At 43.8% G+C, this 26,789-nt stretch overlaps 1 protein-coding gene across 2 annotated transcripts in view; it reads left to right on the forward strand.

Annotated features, from left to right (window-relative positions):
• Positions 1-22,722, forward strand: part of BTBD8 (BTB domain containing 8) — a 430,373-nt gene extending 407,651 nt beyond the window's left edge. For both annotated transcript variants that reach the window (XM_085602178.1, XM_085602180.1), the window contains 2 exons: positions 18,166-20,286; positions 21,838-22,722. In XM_085602178.1, coding sequence (XP_085458304.1) covers positions 18,166-20,286; positions 21,838-22,307 — 2,591 coding nt within the window. In that variant the 3' untranslated portion in view covers positions 22,308-22,722. The remainder of the gene's footprint in view (positions 1-18,165; positions 20,287-21,837) is intronic.
• The last annotated feature ends 4,067 nt before the right edge of the window (positions 22,723-26,789 follow it).

A 26,789-nucleotide genomic window follows, 5' to 3' on the forward strand; every position in this document is an offset into this window, starting at 1 on the left:
ACAGATCGCTTCGTTCAGCAAATGCCTACCTGATGCCCACCCCTAGAATCAAAAGGACTAACTGGGGAGAAAGGAGTTTCAGCTACAACACTATAAAGGAATGGAACGCCCTTCCACTCTCCCTTAGGAAGACTTCATCCCTACTTGAGTTCAGGAAACTGCTCAAGACATGGCTTTTTAGAAATTAGCGTTTCCTGACACAGCATGGCAGACTGCGAGCGCCTAGACACCTCCGGGTAGTAGTGCGCATAATAAATTGTTATAACATAACATCAACCTGAGATAGCATTTCCTTCAGAGGGTTGTGTCCTCATGCATCTTGTATATTATTCCTCAAAATCTTGACAACCTTCATGAATATCATTGGAAAAAGTATTACAGGCTGCTATAATGTCACATCTCATGAGTGAGGCCAGGCCTTCTAAAAATCATACAAATGTTACGAGACCTACAGGTTTAGTAACTTGAATAATCTACCCTACCCAGCTATAATGTGCCTGACCTGTAAACTGGTCTCAAATTGTGTGATCATTGGCAAATATTTTATTTTACAGAGTCGACTTTTTCCTAATTCTCACATGAGTGCACCTTCAAATATGTGATTTCAACATTTCTGCTGTACAAAACAATACAATTTTGTTTGATTAAATACACTAAATGTTTGCTCCATATATAATAAGAATCTAGCCCACATATAGGGTACACATGATACCGGACTTGTCTCTCAGCTTACTAATATAGCATTGCCATCAGGGCAGAGGCGGGAGTGTTTCTCAGTTCATGTTTAAAGACACACTTCTAATAAATATATTACTAAAGCATGATGTGGTAGCGCGCTGTCATTTACAGACAGTAAATGTCCAAGAAATGGCCAAAAACCTTCCCACTAAATTGCAGCTTTACTGCTAAAACGATATAGTGTATTAACAATCTGAAAATTGAGTTTCAGAAAACATTTTTTATTTGCACATCACTAATTAAAGTGTTCTGATTTGTTTCATTCTATTAAAATATTTTTTTCATCACACAGAAGTACAAAAAATGGGCTTTCACAACTGCTGAAATATATTTTGAAATGTTTGTAAAGTTGACTTATCAGCTATTTAAATGTGTTAGGAACAACCTGAAGGCTACAGCCTTTCATTTCAAACTTCATACAGCAGGTCAGACAGTTCACTTTACAAAATCCTGGAACTCTGAAGTCAGAGAAGGAAAAGTAATTGTAAACTTACTTCTGATCTCTGTCTCTGAAAAGAGCAAATGTAACGAGATAAAAAACAAGATTTAAAGGCATCTTTATTGCGCCTTTGCTTTCTGACTAAACAGAACACCTGTTCTTTGTCAACTCACCATTTGTCAACTTGCCAGAATGGGCGATTAGGTCCTAAATATAGCTCGACCTGATAAAATAAGACTCACCATAATGAGTGACCTGGAGGCGATATAGCTCATTTTGGTCTAAAGCCTTCAAAGATATCTCCCAAATTTCAAATGTACTGATTGATTATTTTTCCACAGACTTGCTGTCTGGGTTTGAACTCACAGGAGCATAAAGTTTAAACACAAACATGCATGAGACCCTTCCCCAAAGACTAGCTCATACGCAAGCTAGGAGTACTCTCCCTGGTGATGCAGAGGCCAGAATGCTTTCAAAGGACATTGGCCTAAAGGGTGATTACTAGTCTTACTTTGTTTATGAGACTCCTTATCGCATGATTAAAAATAAAGACACAGGGTGGTATGTTTGAATACAATCCATCAAATATAATTGGGAGGTTCCTAGAAAACATAAGAGTTCAGCTATTAATCATCCCCTACACTTTTCTACATATTTGGGTTCTGATTCTTTAGTAGTAGGTACACCATGATACTTCACACAGCTCCTAAAGGAAGCCTGCCCAAATCACAAATGTGCACTTTATAAATTCAAGAGAAACAGATTGTTCAGTGCAAACCTTAAATTTCCTTTATCCAAACTTTAAAAAAAAAAATCAACCTCTGATTGGACAAGTATACATTTCTGCTTACAAAGCATTTTCTTGATATATAGGTCTGTTGATTACATTTCCACCAAAGGGGCACAGTGAATCTGCAACTCATCTCATGCTGTCGAACAGCTGACATAAATGTATATATTATCTCCATTTTAGGGATCTATTAATTGTTTATTGTCTTTGTGAGAAATTGGATTGTTGGTTGGGGTGGGGGGGTGAAACTCTACTCAAGCAACAGCCACAATCCTTGTCAGGGTGAACCACAAAAAGTCACTAAATTAACCTGGTAGCTTGGCACAAAAGCAGTCAAGCTTAAATTAGAGGCAATCTGTAAAGTATTTATGCCGCACTTAAACTGTAAAAAACGTAAACAGTAATAAAGGTAAAACACAACACAAGAAAAAATCCCATACCTTTTTAGAAAAATAGAGTAACTTTTAATGAACTATATACCACCAAAATGACATAAATCCAATCAGCAGAACTGGAGTTATGAATTTCAAAGCACCAACATCTAGTCACACAAGACTAGGGCAAAAGTCCCAAGTTCAGGCCGACTGAGATGGAGCGCAGGCCGAGCACAGGACCAAGTTTGGCCCATTATGGATTGTACCTAAGGTCATTGGTGCGTGGTATGTGCAATGTGACTTTGCTAGTCTTCCCATCGTCCGGTGTCGGTTCAAACGGTGTTTGCAGCTTGAGTTGCTTATACCAGGACATGTAAAACTTAATAGCACCTGTCCAACATTTTAGATAAAATGCATCCTGCCCTATGGGCTGTTTAGGGCCTGCCCTATGGTTGACTGATGTATATTGGAAAGGGAGGTTTAGGCTTGGCAAAAGGTTTACTTTGCCAAGTCGAAATGGCAGTTTAACTCTGTATACAGGCTGCAGTGGCAGGCCTGAGACGTGTTCAACGAGGCTACTAAAGTGGGTCACACGGTAAGTGCTGCAGGCCCACTACATTCTACTAATTTAACTGCCCTGGGTACATGTAGTACCACTTGACTAGTGACTTATGAGTAAATTAAATGTGCCAATCAGATGTAAACCAATTTTCCCATGTTTAAAGTAAAGAGCACACGTACTTAAGCACTGATTAGCAGTAGAAAAGTGTACAGAGCCCTAAAGCCAATAAAAACGAATCCAGCAAAACAGGAGGGGAGAAGGCCAAAAGTTTGGGGGTGCCCCTGCAGAGTGGGCTAAGTCATGCACAAGTTCCATTGACAGTGCATTGTCACTGAACACATTAGCGGATTTTACTTAATGAACTAACCATTGGAACACAGCTCATAATTTGGTTCCTACCGCAATAAGTATCTCTTGGTCGGAAGATGTTTGCACAATTTTTATATACTTCTCTTCCCCTTACAGTAGTTATCTGATATGTTTTCATTATATTAAGGAAAACTTGTTTTTATTGGTATTTTATAAAACACAAGCAACAAAATTGCACAGTCACTAGATTGGTCACCTATCTAGTGATGCATGCACCCTCAAGGTCGTAGACAATTAAGCAAAATGTTGATTAGCCGTATCAGATGGTTTGCATGTTCTTAGCAGAAGGGTTCCTTGAACATCTGGTTGTAGTGAAAACATCACTGAAACTACTTAATATAAATAATCTGTCTATCATGAGTCCAGGAAACATGAAAAAGCTTTATTTTCTGGCTTTTATTGGAACTTGCTGACATGTTTATTATAAAATATTCTGTGCTTTGATTCATAATCTGAAGGACCCTGGTGGTTTATTTATACATAATTTGTCAACCTATCCGGTTACTAAAACAGTTCATGGACAGTAACTTCCATTTATTTGTACTTAAGGACCCTTTATTGCTTCCTAATAGATTTGTGTAAACAATCCCTAGGGTTAGACAGTACATTTGGATTTTAGTTGCATTTTCATGAATGAGTTTGGGCCTGCAGCAGCAACACCATTGGGGTACATAAAGGCAATAAGGCCCTGAGGCAATATCTACACTGCTATATCTGATGAACTACCGGTGCCCGGCCTGGCTGGACCTATTCTGCGGGTACCTCCCACTCAACATCCTCCAACCCACAGCAGCAGTGTCTTTGGGTTACAATAAGGAAGCAAGACCCTGACACAGTACTTACCTTGTTAAACCATGTGAACTAACCACTGCACTGCCAGGCTGGGCCTCCTTTGCTGGCATTTTCCACTCAACGTTCTCCACTTCCAGACAGGCAGAGTCATGCTTTGAATCGGGCTGCTTGGTTAATAGGCACCCTCTCCGGAGGAGACTTGTGGTGGCAGGTGGGCCTAGCACCTGATACTGGCAGTCCATCACTCTGATTGGACACCCTTCTACCTAGACAAGCCTCTTCTCTGCCCCACTAAGTTAAACCACTTGCGATGTCTGCCGCAATACCTAAACACCATGGGGAGGCTAAAGTCAATTAAATTAAGCGCACACCCATCATCAGATCGCCAGGACTCACAAATATTGGACTCCCTGTCAGCTGGGCCAGACAAGCTCAACTCATCCTGGAGGCAATTGGGACAACTAGAGATTCCCTAGAGGCAAACATATATGCTGTTGTCATCAACGGTGGCCTATTGCAAAAGGACAAAAAGCAGATATCCAAAAGGGTCACCCAGTTGAAACACGCTTTAGGAAATGCAACCCCAAACATCAGACTTTTAGCAGATGTTCCAAGACATATTGGACAGAGTGTGCTTACTGGAGAGCATGGTAGAGGACTTGGAGGGTTGTTTACTCAACCACAACATATGAATAGTCCGAATGCATAAGTGCTCTGAGGGGCAAGACCTTGTTGAGTTCCTTAAGAACTGGATCAAGGGCTTCAAAGTGCGTCACAAACGTCACCCTTTTTCTCTATCAAGTGGAATCGTCCACTATCAGCATGCGGGCCTCCTCTTGGTGTCCAGCATAGACCAACTGTTGCCAAATATCGTCATTTCAAGGATAAAGATTAAATATTGTGAGTGGCAAGGCAGGTCGAGCGACTTGTAATAAATAGTCATCAGCTCCTCCTTTTTCTGGATTATACGCTGGCTTTCCAGCACCAACGCACCTCTTTTCTGAGAGTAAAGAGAAACTTCAGAGAGTTGGGTCTGAGGTACTCACCATTGTTCCCAGCCAAGCTCAAGATCATGACAGGTCATTTTGCCCTCTTCACCAATCCGGAAGCGACTTGAGACTGAGCTGAGTGACAGAGATTTTGGGCACAGGCAGGTGTGCCACGCTGGTGGGAATATCAGACAGCTAGACTCAAATGCCGAATCCAGGTGCACCCTTGAGCCGAATAGCTGCTCTTTCACAGGAGAAGATAACAGGACATTAGACACTCTGTGCTTGTTGCAACAGCCTTCTTTAGAGACCAGTCTGAAGCTCCACCTTCCACTTTGTCTGACATGTTGGACAATGTCAACAGCTCATCCGGCCTGACGTCCCTCCATGACTTGAGATCCCCTTCTGACTGCTGACGACCTCCTGTAAGAGGAGCCTCCCTCGTGTTGCCTAATGGGTCTGAACTCTTCCAACATATGTCTCATCTCAGTCCCTTCAGGGCCTAACTTTTCGAGGGAAGAGGTTTCAGTTGCCAGTCTTTGTCTCCTTCCTTGGCTCCTAGTTGACACACTCTAGCACTCACTTGCGTAGTTTTCCACTGTTACAGGGGAAGCCAAATGCCAATATTGCCCACTGGCACATGGCACTGCATTACCCATCCAACATGAGATCTACACAGTTTTTACAAACATTATCATGCTCTTTAGGTGGGCAAGACCAAGGGTGGCGATCGAGGAATTCCTCACAGATCTACGATTCCCTATGGTTCCCCACAAGCTGAACAAAGGAATAGATGCTCCAGTTACTGTTTAGAACACCAGGTAGGCCATACATGATAAAGGTAAAATTCTAGGACAGTCAAAAGAATGACAAGAGCCTACAAGCGAACGTACATGGATAACCTTGCCAGCCAAACAGAAAAGGCAGCCAGTAGATTAAAACGGGGAAAGGGCTTCAATCTAATGAATATAGTTAGTGGTACATCTTGTGTAACATACAAAACTCCTATCATGGACATGCAAGGCAGTCTACTCAAAACTGCAGGACGTTCACTGGGCAGAGCACTTCAAAGAAATCTAGACCGTTTCCAACAAGCGAAGCGGACATCCAAATAGCAGAGACAGACTTGAATTTACCTACAAAGTGTGAGTTTGTGTAGCTTTGAAGTCAAGACATGTGTGAGACAGGGATGCATGATGTCAGTGTTGCTGTCCAATATAGTAATCTACTGGTGATGCACTGCGCAGCTGAAGACCAAGCCAGTGGTATCAGATCGACCTTTTTCCCTGCATTGGTGGACCGTGACTTTACAGATGGCCTAACCTTTCCTCAACATCTGCACACAGCAAGTGGGCCTGAAGATGAGCACGAAAATAATCAGAAGTCATGTCACTCAACATCCTAAAACCTTCACCGATCAAGATAGATAGAGAGGACCTAGCCATGGCGGAAGAGGCAGTACTATCAGAATTGATGGAGAGCACATTGAGCAAAGCCACGAATGCCTTGAGGATGCTGAACAATGTGTGGAGGTCATCTCTGAACAGCACCCACACCAAGCTGAGGCTTTACCAGAGCACTGTTATGTCCACACTCTTCTATGTATCAGAAAGCTGGCAGATGATGAAAAGCAACATTACTAAACTGTCAAGTCTTCCACACCAGTAACTCATGAACAATCTTTAACATTTTCTGGCCTCGAACCATCTCCAACCAGGTACTGCTCATAAGATATAAGCAAAAGAGGATAAACAGCATCATTAAGAGAAGAAGATGGATAACACACACCATTGGAAGAAAACAAGACTAAATTACAAGAACAACTCTCCACTGGACCCCAGAAGGCAAACAGAAGAACGGCCAGCAACAGAACACCTAAAGGTGAACTGTGGAAACAGAATAAAAAACCTGACCCACAGCAGGGGCACCATACAGAAACTTGTCTAAGACTGCCAGAAATGGAGGTTCTACGTTGCTGCCCTTAATGCCAATTGGTGAAAAGGCTGTACCCAAGTTTGTAAAATGTCAGGGACTGACTGGTTTACGAAGGGATTCTATCTGACATGTGCTACTGCTCTTGCAACAAGGCTAGCTTTCCTGTATGAGACGGAAATGTTTGGCAGAAGATGAATCAAGTGGTTAAACGGCAAGGGAACTTGCATAACTATACATAATCTTGCACAATGCTAAATCTAAATATATTTCCGCTTGTTCTCACAAGAACGAGCCTACCCATACCTCACTGAGAGCTTTTATAACACCAATAGCGACAACCCCCTCCCCCCCCCCCCCCCCCCCCGAGTCATTATACAGCTGACTGGGGCAGTAGACGTGTCACTACCTTCTCTGACACCACTGATTCGGATAGTGAAGGCCCGCCACAACGTAACTATCAATCCAGACAATATCCTGAGAGAACGACTACAGAGAACTGTTTTTTAGGCAACCAAAGGGGCAATTTTCGCCCGAGGTTTCGGACCCCACAACAGAGAGGGTTCTACCCGGGACAGTAACAACAACAGAGAGGATTCTACGGGGAACAGGAACAACCACAGAAGTACATTCAGAACCCCAATCATCAATACTGGCGAACGTAAATACTATTCCTGTGTTTAACCTGTCCTCATGCAGTATTGATTCCTCTGCCGAGATCCTTTTAGCGAAAGGACTCTCGTTTGTTCCGCCTACCTACTTCAACAAATTTGAACTCATTAAGGACCTTCATTCCTTTTTCCGCAGAATTAGGCTCAAGAAGCTTTTTCAGGACAGTGTCACCAACACCATGGAAGACAATCTATCTGGGCTAAAACCACCTTCCAGCTTCACCCCTGGAATCGAGCCGAAGTCGAAATGTTTGAAAAGGCGGTTCTCACCAAAATCCAAAAAGTCATTAAATATATACCCAAAACTTCCTATAACCTCACGCGCGAGGAGAACTCAAAAATAATGGAGACCTGACAATCAAACCCTGTGACAAGGGGGGCTGCATTGTTATCTTTGATTCTAACAGATATAAAGAAAAAATGAACCACCTATTAGACTCGCCCAGACACTACAAAATAATTACATCTAATCCTGATCCTTAACTCAAACAGAGAATCCTCCGTATTGTTGAGGCTGCTGTAGAAAGAGGCGCGATATGTCTTAAAGAAGCTGAATTTCTTACACCCTCGTTTACTCCTATCCCCTTCATTTACGGGGTCCCAAAGATCCATAAGAACAAACACGATCCTCCCCTTAGACCGATTGTTTCAACTATCGGGCGACCACAGAACCGCTCTCCAAATACATTGAGCGTTTTTTGCAACCTCTTGTGTCCTCCTTGCCGTCTTACGTCAAGGACACTGGCCATTTTTTTACCCAAAATCAAGGGACTCCCCTACAATAAACTAGAATTCCTTGACGTGTGTATAGAACATCTTAATTCCCAACTGGTGGTATCTTTATACACCAAACCCATGTCAAGGAACACACTCTTGCATTTCAGCAGTTTCTACCCGAGATGCCAAAAGGACAGAATTCCGTTCAGTCAATTTCTACGCCTCCGTAGAAACTGTACCACCATCAAGAATTACATGACCCACGCTGAAATTCTCAAAGAAAAATTGATTAAGAGAAGATATCCGCACAAACTCGTTAAAGATGCATTGAAGAGAGCGAGATATTATGACCGTGACACGATGTTTCAACCAAAACAGAAGGAACAGTCCGACCAACTTGTCTATGTTACCAAACATCCTCTGTTTGACCATAAAGTGCGCCAAATCATTAACTCAAGTGGCACATTTTAAATTTGGATCACCAATCGCAGAAACTATCCAAACCTCTTTTTGCATTCAAGAGGAATAAAAACCTGAGAAACATCCTGGTTAAGGCAAAGGTACCTGAGAAGTTCATCCAAAGTTTCATTACAGGTGGTCTGCCTGTACAGGGCAACCACAAATGCGGTTCTTGCCAAGCCTGTTCTAATGCGATTGTCAGCAACCAAATTCTGATCAACGATCGTAACGTATTTCTGAAAGAAATGACAAACTGCTGTTCCTCTAATATTATCTATGTTATTTTATGCCCTTGCCACCTAGCATACATAGGGGAAACAGCCAGAGAATGTAGAATCTGCATGGGCGAGCACAATTCCAACATAAGACTGCGTAAACATGCTGCCACTTTAGTAAATCATTGTTATGAAGCAGGCCACTCTGAAGGGGACCTTCGATGGTCCATCTTGGAAAAAGTCCATTCCCGCAAGGACACGAACGTTACTGCAATACGTAAGAAACGGGAAGTCTTCTGGATGTTCACCTTAAACACCAAAGACAAGGGACTCAACGAGACCTTGCCATGGGAAAATGTCATTATATGACTCCCCTGTTTCCGCTCTGTAGTTCAGACTGATTAATAACTTAATGGACCCCCTCGGGACCTTTCTATCCTTCTTCCTGCACTGCTGTACATATGTCTTTCTATTTAGCCCTCTTCGAGTTTTTGTTTGTGTTTCATCTTTCATGTTCCATGGCTTCGAGTTTGTTTGTTTTTTGCCCCCTTTTTCATTTTTCTTATTGTAGTTTTATTTTATTTAATTTTTTTCATCCTTAAACAATATCTGTGCTCGACTACAGCTTAGAAGCCGATTGCCTTTACGTCTATCCGCCTCCCGTACTCGAATGAATCCCCAGGGGGCTGAGACTATTCTCTGTGCCTCCACGATATTTGCTGAGGTGTTATCTACTTACTTTATTCTTTTTTCTCCACCTCCCCTACTTTGACCCATCCACCAGGGGCCATTGCCTGTTTAGGCTCTCACCTGCGGAATATTTAACGCTCACTTTTTCGCGCCTCGAGCACCCAGAGCCACAGACTCTGTGTCAGCAGTTTAGCTGAGCGCTAATTCATCTCTATTATTTGGTAAACTGGCCGCCGAGCCGCTGGGGACGACCCTGTGCCTGTTCTTCTCTCACAGGGATTCCATTACTTAATATTTTAACCTCCCCCCCCCCCACCTCCGTTTTTTCTTTTTCTTTTTCTTGTTAAGATCATCTCTTTACCAAGGTGAGGCGCTTTATATTTGCAGGCGTCTTTTCTTTCCTCATTAGCGCTCCGCATTTAGGAATATATTATTTCTGGACTAACTCTCCCCCTTATTTTGTCTGTTCTTTCTCACCTTCGCCCTAGGGACTCCCATACCTGCCAAGCTTTAACGCTTCTCCCACTGTATTGTCGCCAGCGATACTTGGGGATTCCTGTTTTTCTCATCAACAACCAGCGGGACTCGTATCCACGCGCTATTGACTTCTATTAGAGGCAGAACTCACTTAGACTGTATTTTCTACCGACTCAGGCCACTGCATTCATTGTGTGGTGAGTTGCGCCACAGCCCTCTTGTGACCCCTTCACCCACATTTCCTTTTTCATCAGATTTATTTGATTTTGTTATGTGTTGTTATCATGTATCTAACCAGGCCAAGCAACGTTCGCGTTTTCATTAGCCCTCCTGGATTATTCATTATTGTCCCAGCCTATTCCCTAAGGTATTTGGATTCCACGTTATTTCATTTTATTTTACTCTTTGTTGACCCAAATTATTACTGAATCGTTTTTTAATTTTTGTTAACAGATTTTATTTGTCAGGGTGATACATACAATGCAGAGCTCTGAGTCCCAGAGACAACTGCCGCATATAAGATACAAAAGTTGGACTTTAACAATTTTACACATTTATGTAAAGGAAAACATAAAAGGCAATACAAATAAAATCAATCCCTGCAAAACAACCCCCCTCCCTCCCCACCACCCAGTGCGCCATCTCCTTATTCCGGAACAGTATATCACTGACCCAAACTGCCATTAATCTACACTAGGACTCAATGACCACAATACCGTCTCCCGCTGAGCACCCGCAAGCCACTCAGGAGAAAAGCGTAAGGTATGTGAAAGGCCAACAGGCTACCCCGGGTCAAGGCCCTGGCCCCCCTGCGGCAGCTCTAGCTCCAGACCCGATAATCTGCCCAGCGCTTCCAGATTTTATAATGTTTCCAGGGGCCTAGCTTCAAAAATGGGAACTTCAAGACCCATACAGAAGTCCAGCCCATTTTTCCAAGTGGAAACGGAAGGGGCAACCACCACCTTCCAGGCTCTAGCTATGTTCGCTAAAGTAAAACCAAGAAGCATGAGATGTCTCTTATAAATATTGCCCCCAATCCCTTCCATCACATGAAGGAGGACAAGTTTCGGTGAACTAGGAAGCTCCCAACCCAATACTTCAGAGAGATAAGCCAAAACCCCCCTCCAGAATCGTGCCAGTGCAATCTTTTCCCGCTCAGAGCGCCTGGTTTCCAGCGGGGCTACCAGGATAAATATAGGATGTTCGGGCGTACGGACGGCAAGCTGAAACTGCTCACGTCCTGTCGGTCTTGTTGCTTGGCCATGCCCCCCAGCTTGCTCTATATTTTTTACTTGGTGTGGGATAGTTTTTGTGTGGTGTTTTCACTGTGTTACTATTTGAAGTGTTACTCAAATACTTTAGCTGCTCCCAGTGTGATAACCCAAAACGAGCTACAAGAACGTCGTGAGTGTGGGCATCTCACAAAAAGATACGGACTGGTCTCACACACCACCTGGTGTCATGCTTCATCATTGACCAGTCCTCGCCCTCCAAAACCTTCGTTTGATGGAGGACGGGCATACACTTGACGACAAGGATGCACTTCTAAGTGATGGAGTGGGGGCCCATGACTATGTGAGTGAAATTAAGATTAAAAATCATTATAGTAGGGGGGAGGAGCCAAGATGGCGATCGGGACGGCAGCGTAGGCTCTCGGCTCCGTGAACCTCCGCATCCCGCACAGATATCCTGCATGAGATCCTTAGCCTGCGCTATATGCCCGTGTTGGTGATTGAGAGCGGCAACCGATCGCGTGATTCTGAAGTTTCTGGCGGCGGTACCGCCGGAGAAATGTTCACCTGAGGTTTGCGGCCTGTGCAACCCTGGAACCGGGACCTCAAGTGGACAACATGGCCGGGCGGCAGTTCAACAACAGCGGCCATTGGTGACTGGGTGGAGTCGGAATACCGGAGCGGTGCGGATATTGGCCTGAATTTCGCCGTGGTCATTCCTACCACTGGGCGTAGCGGAACGAGTGCATGCCCGAGGTGGCAATTCCAAGATTCTTCGGTAATTGCCTGAGCCCTCGCCAGTGAGCTGCTCGGACGCTGCCTGTAACTCGTCCCGATTTTCACGGGCTGCTCCCGGATTTTTGCGGGCGCTCGTCCAGGGTGAGGATAACTGTTACCTGTGACCATACACCGGATACATATTTTGCCTGCCCCCGGAACCCTGTTTGCAGTACCATGGAACTTGATGCGCTTGTGCCTGAGACCCGGTCCCAATCTGGGGTGGAACTACCCTGCGGCCATCTTGATAGGATGGATTCTATCATCCTGTACACTGGGTCGCAGCACGATTGGGAGTGTGTGGCTAAGAGGAGTGTAGCGCAGCGGGCGCGAGGAGCTGTGCTGGGGTACGGCGACCTTCTCGAAGCTCTCGGTGCCCTTCGTTCCACCCTGGTTCACGGCGCCTGGGTACTGGGGAGAAAGCTTGATGGTATTGCGTCAGCGTCGGAACAGTTGCGATCTGCCTGTCCCCAGGTAACCAGGGACTTGTTTTACTTCACACAGGAGGACAGTGTCGTGGCCGCCCCGGTGAATAGGGGGAAGCTGGAAATTCCTGACAATGTGCCAACGTGTGGTCGGCTGGCTGTAGGTCGGGTCTGTTCCGGAGGTTTTAGATTTGAGCAGAAGGTGGTGGCTTTGTCCCACGCACAGCCTCCGGCGACCCAGGCAATAATCAAGCAATGGTCGCCTGCTCTGGCTGATTCCTACATCCTGGACCTTGTGTGCAGTGTATGTCCTGGGGCAGTACTGGGAATGATGATCCTCCATAATGATGACTGTGTTGGTATTCGGAGACGTCCACCCTACATGTGTGTGTCGCTTCCGGTTCTTTCTTGGACGCTCCTTTTCCTCGTAACATTGGACATGGCACTGGGTCGATGGGTATGCATCGGTGGATTCGCAAAGAGAGGCCAAGGATAAGACTGATCCTTCAGAGGTTGTCATCTGATAGGCGGGCGGGCACAGGGGTTGCGTGCTCTCACGGCATAACTAATAGTGTGATAGGTGCATAACGCTCCCCATTTTTCTTTGACATGGGAAAATTTTTGTTGATTACTGTTTGCTTTGGGGAGGAACACATTGTGCGGGAGGGAGAAGCCGGGGGCATGTTTGAAGGCCCTCCTCCAGTTTATTAATACTCTCTCCACTCCCCCGTTAGGTGGGGTTTCTTTTCTTTCTCCTTTTTCTCTGTTTCTTCTATATTTCGGGTCTGGTTCTGGGGCGACAGGCACACTGCTGGGGGGGGGGGCCGTAGTCATCTGCAGAGGTGCAGGGTGGGGGGCTGGGGGAGGAGATTTATTAGTTTTTTACTTTGTTTCTATGGCCTCTTTTCTCTTCTCTTATCTTTCTTTGTCTTTCTTTTCTGGGGTCAGTACGGTAGGTTTCCTTCGCTGTCAAACACTGCTTTTTCATTTGTGCCTCAATTTCCGTGGTGCTTTCTGGGTCTTAGGGCAGGGGACTGCAGGCGCACATGGCTCGTGATATTCTTCCACATCCTGAACCTCCTGTTTCAGCGCCATTGACTTGATAGATTGCTGTTTATTGTTGACGTTAACTATTCTGCCCGCCATTTTTCGCTACTGGGAAATTGTTTGGCACCTGATCCTTCCATTCTCTATTATAAAATGAAAACCTTTTATATCCTGGTTTCCTACTTGGGCTGCTAAGTGGCCAAGAGTATACTAGCACGGAGATTCTGCTCCCCGAGGTGCTGCCTGTGATTAAAATTTGTTTTCTGTTAATCCAACTGCTTAGCGGCCGGCCCCGGGGGTTGTAGGCCCATACTTGTCTTTGGTTGAAATGTCAATAAAGGTTTTAAAAAAAAAAAAAATCATTATAGTAGTCAGTAGCAATTCTTTAATGTGAAGTGAAAACTATATGATATTAAAATAAGAGTGACGGTGATTGGGATATTTATTGTTCCCAACCGTCTAGTGAATGATCTCGTGGATGGTCGACATGTTTCTGCCTGGGTGGCCCCGAGGGGTCCGCGGCATTCATCAGGACCTAAATAGAATAATAATGGGCTCCGTTCTTACCACAGTTTGGTAATGTGTCACCACTGCGGGAGTGTGGTATAGGTCACACTTCACCGTCTAAGGAGAACCATGAGCGGACGCATAGGTGGCAGGACGCGCTGATCGCGAGTAACAAGGAAACACAGTTGTGGTTCTCTTCTCCGCCTCTTCTCCCATGAGGCTACTTGTCCATATTATTAGGGCTTCACTATTGGAAGCATCCCTTAGACGGTGAAGTGTGACCTATACCACACTCCCGCAGTGGTGACACATTACCAAATTGTGGTAAGAACGGAGCCCATTATTATTCTATTTAGGTCCTGATGAATGCCGCGGACCCCTCGGGGCCACCCAGGCAGAAACATGTCGACCATCCACGAGATCATTCACTAGACGGTTGGGAACAATAAATATCCAAATCACCGTCACTCTTATTTTAATATCATATAGTTTTCACTTCACATTAAAGAATTGCTACTGACTACTATAATGATTTTTAATCTTAATTTCACTCACATAGTCACGGGCCCCCACTTCATCACTTAGAAGTGCATCCTTGTCGTCAAGTGTATGCCCGTCCTCCATCAAACGAAGGTTTTGGAGGGCGAGGACTGGTCAATGATGAAGCATGACACCAGGTGGTGTGTGAGACCAGTCCGTATCTTTTTGTGAGATGCCCACACTCACGACGTTCTTGTAGCTCGTTTTGGGTTATCACACTGGGAGCAGCTCTTTTGTGATGAACATTTAATATTGGAGGCTGCTGCTCCCAGAACCCCACGCCCCTAGTTCCCCCCTCCACACATCTTGTGGAGTTTTCTTGTGATTGACTCAAATACTTTACACATTGCCTCTAAGTTAAGCCTAAATGCTCTGTGCCAAGATACCAGAGCATTGAGCACAGGTTAATTTAGGGTTGGTTTGTGCCTCGCGCTGACAAGTTTTCTGGTTGCTGCTTGACTAGGGATCACACCCCAGTCAACCAACAACTCAATTTCTCACATGTGTGTTGTAATGTAGCATGTATACAGTGTTTCATGACCCTGATGCCTGATGGGGTTGCAAAGCTCTTGATTTGCATTAAGATCCTAATAGCATTTTTACAATTGAGTGTTGAACAGGGTGTTGGTTGTAAATTGACAAATATGAATAGTGTTGTGTGATGTATGTGAACCTTGGAGACAAATACTCTAAATATGGTCCTGCAGTTTTACTGTTCTTAAGCATGTTGTGTTGCAGAATATTGTGAGGATAGACACAGTGAAGCATGTGAATACCTACCCTTTTTATTTTATATATAAAAAGTAGTTCTGCACATGAGAAGAGACAGATTTTAACTACTTTCCAGAATTCTGAATGTTTGCAGATTACTCTCTTCTTGGTAGGGAGAAACTTCCTCAACTTAGTTTAGTTTAGATTGAGAAGGTGTTCCCTCCGATCCAAAATGTGTTGAAGGAATGGACAGAAAAGAGTGGACCCCACCTGGAATTACGTGGTCTACATTGATGCAGGTAGGAAGTATTTGCAGAGTTAACAAGGCTCTTGTGCCTTGAATAGCATGATGAGCTATGCACATCAGTCTGGCTAAAGGCACTCAATGTAGCTGGAGAAATTCATTATCAGATGTGGAGGTTAAGAAGTAGTCTTTCAGCTGTAGTAGACTAACTACTCAATATATAATCCTAAAAGGGAAACCAGACATTAAGCATCTGGAATTATTACAGTCATTCTGATCATACCTTGCTCACACTCCCAACGTGTCTGTCACAAGACTGTACATGTGCCTTACAGGTTATAGGCAAAATGCCTGTCTATCACTCTATAAACACTGGTTTTGTGATTTGTTTGTACAAGACCTTAATTCATAACATCACTTCATGTTGAACACCTTGCGTGGATCAGACAAGCGCATTAATGATTTGCCTCAACCCTGTATGCATTACTAGCTTGTGCAATGTTTGTTTTCATAATACAAACAAGAATTATGTAAAAACAAAAGATCTCACAGCTGCGTTCTGGATTTTCAGTTGCTTCCAAATTACTTCATGGAATTCTCCAAGGAATATGCTAGACTGATTATGACTTGCACCTTTAATTTTATTCCTGAGTAAGAGGAGAGTTGACGGCTGGATCGCAGCTCACAGTAATCTGAGACGTAGGTTAAAGAAAAGTGGGACAATGGTGAATCCTTGAGAGATACCTGTGGTTGAGGGAAGAGCTCAGAGCAGAAGATATGGAGAGACAGAATATGGGAGCTGTTAATCAGGAAGGGATCAATCCAGCAGAGAACAGCGCCGTGGATTCTTATTGAGTCAAGGCTCCAGAGAAGAGTAGGACAATCGACTGACAAAGGTAGCAAAAGGATTCAATGGTGGGAATGCTGCTACCCCATTAGGGTCCTCTGTAATTTTGATGTTTGCTCTTTTTGCATTTACTGCAGATTCTTTTCTCGTAATTGGACAGAATTCTGCTTTGATGTCTAAAAGTAAATTATGTTCTTCAATGTAAGCTGATAATTGTGTTTTGGCAGTTACTTATGGGGTGATGGTTGAATGGGAAATTTGAGTCAGAGCCTCTTTTTATTAAGAATAGATTTGATGAAGGCAGTTTTGAGTTTTTTTTAAATTAGCCCAGCCACAAATGACTGGTTGATAATAGCATTGGCTATGATGGCAGCTGAGCTCTTCATGCAATTGTCTTTGAATATTTTGGCTGGGGTCTTCCAGTAATACAGATTCACCACAGTTGTTTTTAAGTTTGGTGAAGACATTGGTATAGAAATTGGAGGATAGTACATGACTTCGAGACATGGATTCAGTCACTGAGGTTATGTGTGGGTTGGGCTGAAGCTATTTCGTTTTATCCTCAGAATATCTTTTCAGGTCTTTGAAGGTGAAGCAGTCACCAAGGGAGTCGCATAGTCCATGTTTGTGGATGGTGTTGGATGTTGAATACTCTGGTTTCAGGAATTCATTGATTTTCTTGGGACGTTCTTTGGTTGAATGTGTAGCTTCTTAAATACAGCAGGAGCAATAAAGCTTTAGAGTGACAACAAAAACCTAATACTTTATCTTTTTCCTAGCTCTGTAATCCTAGCAAGAAGTAAACTGGCAAGGGATCTTTAAAGGGAGATAATGAAGGAGCAGTGCATTACTTCCTGTGCTTAACTTGGAGCATATCTGCCAACTTGAAGAACAATTTCACTGTGTGAGGAAGGGGCGGGGTCTCGTGCCGAGTAGTACCTACAAGGCACTTTTGAAAAGCATCCAGCTCCCAAACCACCTCCTCACCCCCCAAAAAAAGAAGCTTGCTGAGTCTGGTGCCGGTGTCCTGGGGTGTTTACCCACCCTTTAATGGATGTCCGCAGTTCAAAACCTCAGAAAACGAACTGGAAAACCACTATTTACAGTGGTATTCAGCTTGTTTTCCTTGTCACCGTGTGATATCAGCACCTCACTGGGAGACCGTGTGATGGGAGCTGATATTGTGTGTCACACCGTGGCGCTGTATGAGTTGACAAGTATGTTAGTGTCAAGAAATTTTATATATCATCTTCTTCATTATAAGTTTTTAACTACATTGTATCTCAACTAATAAACAGACTTGAATTTGACTTCATTTGCCCATGAGCCATGCATGGAGAGTCAGATTGGCCGTCCACTATGTGACTTTTCATTCTGATATTTTTGGATTGGGAGCATGTATATAATTCATATGTATTGCTCTTGTCTTTTTTAATTGAGACTATATTTAAGAATCCTTTGCTGTTACAATAGCAGTTATTTGAAAGTTGAGCTTGATGTTAAGCAGCATGTAAGATAGTATGACATTAAAGACTTGTTATAATCGGCATCCTTATTTTTCATTACATATACTCTGTTTCTACCATATTCCTAATTACAATATTATTTTCATCTCTAATAGGATTACATGGAGATACAACAAATTCAATGAAATGTGCAGTCTCTCTCAAACAAAATGGAGAAAAAACTTCTGCTAAGCATGTTGATAATGCATCTTCAGACAGACATACGCCATCAAAGAAAAACAGTCAGAAGTCTTTACACTCCCCAGCTGCCAAAAGCAATGGCAAAACAGTAATGCCTCCTTTGGTGCAACAATCTTCAAGAAAAAAGGATATAATGATTAAAGAAATTAAACATAAAAATGTGACAGGACAGCCTACCTCAAAGCCCCAGTCACCTGCCCAGAGGCATGTACAAAGGGAATCCATCCAGAGAAGTAAAAATGGCAACATATCTAAAGTAGGATGCACTCAGAATTCAGGAGAGAAGCCTAAACCTAACACATTGGCATCACCTGATCTATACTCACTTGGTCAGTGTGGGGAGGAACCAGTAAATGGACTGCTGACAAATGATGAAGAACTTGCTTTGCTTTCATTGCCTTCTGTTTCTCATAATACAGTGTCTAACATTAAAGTTATACAAACAAATTTAGATCCTGGAATAGGTAATTGTAAAGAAAAAATACAAGATCTTCTCGAGCAAAAGGACAAATTAAATGGTGATGGTTGTAATGGCCATGGCACAGGCTTTTCACCTATTATGAGTGGTGCTTTGTCATTGAATTCAGATGGAAGCAATCTCTATAAGTCACATTATGAAGGATTGGTTAATGGTCATTTTTCAAATGGATCTGCTTTAGCCGATCATGATTTTGATTCAGAAGAATTAGATGAGGATTCCAGATCTCTTGCAGGACAGGTACTAAGTGAAGTTTCCCCTAAGAACATGCATAGTACAGAAACCCTAGCAAATCGTGAACCCTCAGAAATGCCCCTTGTGGATAACTGGGCTCTGGGTTCAGGTATTTTAAATCACAAAGAGAGTCCTGAATCTGACAGTGCAAGTGCAACCACTTCTTCTGATGACATAAAGCCACGGTCAGAAGATTATGATGCTGGTGGATCACAAGATGATGATGGTTCAAATGAAAGAGGAATTTCAAAATGCAGCACTATGCTATGCCACGATTTTCTTGGAAGAAGCAGCAGTGATACAAGTACTCCTGAGGAGCTGAAGGTATATGATAACAGTTTAAGAATAGAAGTAAAAATGAAAAAAGAGAATTGTGGTGATTGTTTTAGAGTAAACTCAACTAGTGATGATGAGCGACCAAGAAAGAAACGTGATGTTTGGCCCCACCAAGAAACCATATTAATGGATGGCACTAGACATAATGAAGAGACTACTTGTGGAACTCTAGGGTTTCCTCAGGAAGTTGACCAGGTCTCTTCATCAGCAGATGAAACAGAGGATGAAAAATCTGAAGCTGATCCTACTTTAGATCATTGCTCTTCTGACATCGTAGTGCAACCTTACCAAGGTATTGTCAATTTAGCCTTTGATGATGCAACAGAAAATGATGGTGAAAGGCAAGAGTTTCCCTCGGCAACAAAATTTAAGCGTTCAGTTTTACTGTCTGTTGATGAATGTGAAGAGCTGGGGTCTGATGAAGGAGAAGCTCAAACTCCATTGCCACGTTCCCTAGATTCATTAACATCCCCTGAAGTGTTTGATGGTGCTTTGCATGAACTTCATGGTAACTTGCATTGCAGAGATTCACTAGAAGCAGAACATGGCTTACTAGTATGCAAGCACCAGGAAAACGAAAAATGTGGCCAGCCAGAAAAGTGTGCACAAGGCATTTCGGATTCTCAGAGTATTGTACTTACTGGGCAAGATGAACTGGGCGCGCCGTCAGTTTCAGTGGAAAATAAAGCAAAGGAGATGTTGCCTACAGACGCAAAATGTTGTCACAACGAAGAGCTGGAAATTTGCAATAAAACTCAAGGAATTATGGAATTTGTGGACCACAGTAGACGTTCAGAGAATGACTTAAAATGTCACGAACGACCGTGCCATCTGGAACTCAATAAAAGAAATCCCACTTCTGATAGACAGCAGAACAATTCTGCCAAAGTTAAAGAGCACAGTAGGAATCTGTTGCAGAGTCAGGAAGAGCACGTGAAAGACAACCAGGCAGCAGCCACAGAAAATTCCTATACTGCTTTAACTGAAGGTAATGTACAGTAATTGGAACATTACATCGTACAAAATAACAATCTGTTAGATAGGTAGATTTAGTTTGGAGCAGTCCTTAATCTTCCAAAGGCTTAATACTCGCGAAGCTGCTAAAATCAAGTAAATAGCAAATTTGATTAAAAGCATTTAGATTTGAACATTACATATGCAACTAAGAATGAAAGATATTCAATCTGTTGGGCATAAAAGAGGGGCTATTGCTACTTTTCAACTTCCAAACATTTACGAGCTGCACAGATAAGTTTAGCGTAGTTTGCCACTGATACTCAGTGCTTTATTTCATTTGTCAGAAAACCAGTGTAGTGAGGACGCCTGTAGCATTAAACTGCTAGACTATTAAATAAAAGCACTTCATAGTTTATTGAAACCATAACATTTCTGTCCACATATATTCATAACATATTTTACAGAATAAAATTAGTTTAGATTATAGGTACACATGCTCTGATATTTTCAGTTTTAAGAGTTTCCTAAAAAAGAGACTATATTTAAAAGCAATGAATACATATGAAAAAGCTTTAGTTTGTTACTCAAAATGTGTCTACGTTTACATACAGTATGTTTATTTTTTACTGTCAGCGGTTTAAAGTAGATTGCCAGTATAAAAAAATAAAAAGACAATTCACAACTAAACCTCTAACTATATATATTTAACGAATTAGACCATTTATATGGCCTTTGAAGCTGTACATGTTGTGTTGTTTTGTTTGCTTGTTGTTGCCTGTTGTAGTCCTTGCATGTGTAGAATAGAATTAATCCTTTGAATAAACTTGTTTCCTTCTCTGTACAGCTAGTGTAGCTTTAGTTACCTCAGAATATTGTTTATCCCTTTAGCTGCTGATATTTTGACTTCATTTTGGGGGTCATTTCTGATTGCTCGGTTACGTTTATTTTCCTTGGACTTGTGCTACTTATTGATTTGGATGGGCTAACTGAGTAAATTCGGGAGCATTTAATTAGAAATGTCTACTGTAGTTTGAAGACATTAGGATTATTTTTGCCTTTCAGATGTTATAAAACTATCTCAAAGATTTGTGGTATTTGCAGAAAATTACTTATAGACTGCATAAGGAAGAGCAAAGTAGAAATACTGAAGTAATAATCAAAAGTATAATTTCACATATTCTCATAGTAGAGTCACTGAATAAACTATCAGCAGCTAGCGGGTTAAATTGTTTTCTACTTGCCTGATCATTGTAATGGACTTGATTTTTCTGTGTGCATTACATGTTTATTTTCACTCCAGTAAATATCATTTTCTGTATCAGAAATGTATCAATTTACCCAAGGTATATTTATTGTTCATTAAAAAGAGATCATGTTGTGTGTTCATTTAATTTAAATAGCCATTTTTGTTCTTACTGCGTGGAAAACTAATACCTCAATCAAAGTTATGTATGAACTGTCTACTTTTTCTTCATCCTAATTATATGTTGCCATCGCTGTATTAATTTAAATTTTGGTCTACAAAGCCCTACGGGGACGAATATAACATTCTTACATTGTATAGTATTATGAATTATTTCAGGAAACATAGATGATTGTGACACATTGGCACAAACCTGCATGTTTGAGCATCGACCTTCAAAAACCCTTTCTCCTATATATGAGATGGATGTTGGAGATGCTTTTGAGCAAGGAGTGGAGGATGGAGCACACATTTTGGGTGTCAATTTTGAGGATCAGCACTTTGCAGAAAGGGACTGGACTCTTTTGAGACACCTTTTGACTGATCAGGATTCTAACTTAGATGTAAAAAACTCTGTTCCTGCAGATTACAGCTTGGCACAATATCTTATCAGCCAAACACTACTTTTGGCACGAGACAACACCAAACCTCAGGGTAAAGCACATCTTGACACTTTTGGTAGATGGACTGAACTAATGTCTCCATTAGATGATTCAACCACAAGTGTCACAGTGACAAGTTTTTCTCCAGATGAATGCTCTTCACCACATGGAGAATGGACAATTCTTGAATTGGAAACTCAGCATTAAAACAGCAATGCTCTGATGGAATTTACTTAACTTATTGATTATTCCCTGAACAGAAAATACAAATACTAAGTTAAACAAAATGTAAGGGATTGAAAATGTGATCTTGACTTTGACGCAATGTGTAGGTATGCCAAGGTAAACACTGGTTATTTATTGTCATAAGTAAAATATATTTTTAAATATTCAAGTAAATTAAAATTGATGTTTTTCTATAGCAAAACCTGAGCATGATTTTCTACAGTTCTTAGACCGAACAATACTTGTAAGGAAACTAATATTTAGAATTGTTTTCTCATCCCTTTATCAGTCAAGTGTGTGCTTTTTGCTGCTCATGCACAATAAGGATTGTTTTTATTTTAGTTTTGCACAGGATGTCTTGTAATTTTCAGAAATAAAAGACTCATAGTGATTTTCATTTCTCTATTTGTAGTTGTGCCAGGGTTTCTAAATATGTAGATTGTTTTATTATGCATTTTAGTAACAACCTTCACTGCAAAATTTTGGATGTTGAAAAATATTTTGGTGCATGTGAAACGATGTCTAGTCACCAAATCGCTAAAGGGAAAGTGTCATAGAAAAAGTGTAATTTCAAAACATGCTCTTTGCCCATATGTTAGGTAGAAGTACAGTGCACTAACGCTAGAATGCAAATATTTTTCCTCTAGATCCTGAATGCGGATGCAAATGTAAGGGGGCTAAAAGCCATCCCTCTCACTGCATGACAGCTCAAAAACCCAATGTTTGTCCTGTGGGATGAACCAAAATGTGAATAAAAATGGCAATGCAGCCAGTGTCTGAATAGGACTGACCCATTGCTTACTTTAGGTATACAGTTATTTGGGCTGACAAGCTTCTGTAGAGCAATAGCCCCTTTCTAAGTATATAATATTGTTTAGGATGTATTTGTTTTTTTAAAATTGATCACTAATGCATAGCGCTGGGGCGTGGCCAAGCCTGCCAAGATGATGGGCGTGCTTGCCTGAATCTCTGCAACTGGCCTGACCATCATCCACAACGATGGGGCCACCATACAGTGCCATCATAGCACAAAACATCGGCAGAACTAAGATCTGCCCATACCGACCTCTGGGGGATCTGCTACTGCAAGCCGATCCCAGAGGACGATCCCCATCATGGAGGCACCTGCTACAAGTGAGACTCTCAGTGAAGAAGAGGTGGCGGATGACAAACTGGTCCGCCCGCCTTACACCCATCCAGCGGCGTCACTAGGGTTGGTGTCACCCAGTGCGGTACGAACTCATGGTGTCACCCCCTCACGACTTACCCCATGGACCTCCTCCGAGTCTGCCAGTGTGAGAGAGTTTGGAGCTTTTATTGCTCTCATAAATCAGAAGGCGGGCTCCTGCGCTGAGCACCTTTCAATAAACGGCTGATCTGGAAGGGACGCTCCCGCATAATTGGTAATAGCTTTTCATATCGCGGCCTACTCGGCAGTGACACTTCTCTCTGTTCCCAGCAAAGGGCCGCCACTGCGCAGGCCCGCACCACCCAGAGTCCCGCGAGGCCTCCAGTCACCAGGAATGGCGCTGCCTTTGTGTTAATTGCTGGGCCCGTTCCCCCTGCCAGCTTCTGCCAGCAAAATCTATTATCTGGTGAGAGAATGATGAGAGGACTGAGAGGGGCCTCTGTGAGGAATTACGCGAGTGCAGCCCAACAAGTGCAGAGCATCACAACAACTGAGCAACAAAGTCAAATTCAAAATTCAACCTGTGCTACACATTTGTAATCAAAATTATACCAAGCGGCAGACACATTTTGAAACGGAACTTCACCCAAACTCTGGAATATAAAACCCTTTCCTATGAAACAAAGGAAATCACCAAGAGGTAATGCGCTGCTCACAGAGCGGTAACATAAATAACACTGTATCAGGCTGCCTGCCTGACCAAAGAAAGTACTTACTTGTTTGTCAAATTCACTCCACATAGTCCTGTGTGCAGGTAGAGACAGACGCCGTGCGGCCGGTCGAACCGACGACACAGCTCAGACTCGAATCCGACCCCAGCCCCGACCCCGCGCGGCTTCTCCGACCTCATTTCCTTGTGAGATCACATCCGACACAACCCCCACGGCGCCACAGAGTCTGTCAGCTGCCTGGCAGTGGTTACTTTAACGCGGCAACGACAACTGCTGGGAGGCAGGCCTGGCGCCCAGGTCTCTCCAGGCAGGGCTGCGCAGTGCGGAAGATTTCAACATTGTTATTTTGTAGCAGAGAGTTGCGCACAGCACTATGACTCAGAGCACCAGCACAATCTTGTTAGTCTGAGCCTGGCAAGTGAAGCTGCGGCCCGGTCCGCACGGGCACACACAGCCGGGTGTCAGAGGCGCTGTCAGGCAGAGTGCCCGGTCAGTGGCTAAATAAAATGCGTGACAATTCATTTAAGTGCGGTGATGCGGGAACAACACCGAACACCACACTTAAATGCGTTAGCGTCACGCTTGATGTGATGCATGATACTTGGCAGGCCTGTCACGGTGTCACCCCATGTGATGGTGTCACCCGGTGCGGTCCGCACCCCCCTAATGACTCCACTGCACCCATCACACCACAGTAAGCACCTGCTGGTACCTGGGAAAAGAGATTTAAGCTGGCATAATGAGCCGGCTCGCAGTGACAGGACCGACAAGCAGAGACAAACTGCTGAGGCTCACCCCTTGCCGCCCGACTGAAGGCAGGAGCGGCAACACGGCCTAGTACCGAGATCAAGCTGTGGAGCTCTAGCCTTCCAGGACACCCAGGGCTGAATGTAATTCCAGACGGTGGCGCGGAGCGGCGGAGTCTGCCCAGACGGCGTGGAGCCGCTCCTCGGGCGGGGGCTCGCAATAACCGGTGAATCACTCGCCCATCGTTCAAAAATTAACCCATTGGCGGAGTGCGAGGTAGCAGCTGGGGCAGCGGAACCCCGACCCGGGCAACCACTCGCGAGGAGGGCAGGTGAGAAGCAGCAAATCAAGTGCCTGGGTCACGCGCGAGGAGCCAGCATTTGGAGCTGGATGGGCACCACTTGCCTTTACGACTCCTCGTCTGACAGAAAGGCAGAGGCATGCACGGTAAGAGGCACACAATCACGAAGTCCTCCGCTGTACTGGTGCCGGCAAGGAAAAACCATCTGGTGGAGAGACTGTGATGATCCCTTCCATTAGCAGCAGCTGCCCCCATTCCCTAACACAGCAAAACCAAAGGGGATGATGGACGGAGTGTTGAACATTGCAAACACTCACCCCCAGTCAACTGATCTGGGTTTAATCCATCATCATTCTTTAGCTCACTCCACCACCCCAGTTCCGACATGGCCATATGCAAATCAGTCTGACCCTGTACCTCATGAGAACAGTCCAGCCCGAACTGCCAAGCCATGTCTTCCCTGGACTGGAAACAAGCATCCTGGGACCGGTTTCTGGTTCATAACCCTCATCAGCCAGGCTATCTTGAATCCAGGGGCAAAGTGAGCAAGGGACCGACGTCTGGGCATACCCTGCCAGCTTAGGGCGAACAAAGCAAAACCAAAGGGGATGATGGACAGAGTGTTGAACACTGCAAACACTCACCCCCAGTCAACTGATCTTGGTTTAATCCATCATCATTATTTAGCTCACTCCGCCACCCCAGTTCCGACAGGGCCATATGCTTGTGTCCAGTCCAGGGAGGACCTGGCTTGGCAGTTGAGGCTGGACTGTTTCCATGAGACACAGGGTCAAGACTGATTTTCATATGGCTGGGTTCAAACTAGAATGGCAAGGTGAGCAAAAAAACGATGGATTTAGGCCCAGATCTCTGTACTGGGTGAATGTATGACATTGTTCTGCATTCTGTCCATCAACTGTTGTTTTTGCATTTGTCACCCCAAGTGGTATGGGTATGCCCAGACGTGGGTCCCGTGCTCTCCATGCCACTGGAATCAAGCTATCCTGGCTGAAGAGGGGTGAAGCCCCGAAACCGGTCCTAGGATGCTTATTTCCAGTCCAGGGAGGACCTGGCTTGGCAGTTCGGGCTGGACTGTTCCCATGAGGCACAGGGTCAAGACTGATTTTCATATGGCTGGGTTCAATCTGGAATGGCATGGTGAGCAAAAAAACGATGGATTTAGGCCCAGATCTCTGTACTGGGGTGAATGTATGACATTGTTCTGCATTCTGTCCATCAACTGTTGTTTTTGCCATTCCCTAACACGGCAGCACCGCTCCCTCAATGGAGAACCAGAAACCAATATCAGAGTATAGCAAAGTGTGAACTTTCTCTTCCTCTCCTGAACTCAGACGCACAGCGCTGTACCCCTGAACGTGGTCTCTCGCTGACCTCACACCCCCCCCCCACTCACCCCCGGTGGCAATGGCTGGGCCCTCACAATTCATTGGGCCCCAGTGAAACGCACGGGAGAAGCATCTCGTGGGCAGGCCTACCACGTGGCCATTGATGGTGGGGTTCCACGTGGTGATTGCAAGGGGTTGGGCCTGGAATGA

Source organism: Triturus cristatus, chromosome 4_2, assembly GCF_964204655.1.
Source record: "Triturus cristatus chromosome 4_2, aTriCri1.1, whole genome shotgun sequence".
In the NCBI taxonomy this organism is placed as follows: domain Eukaryota; kingdom Metazoa; phylum Chordata; class Amphibia; order Caudata; family Salamandridae; genus Triturus; species Triturus cristatus.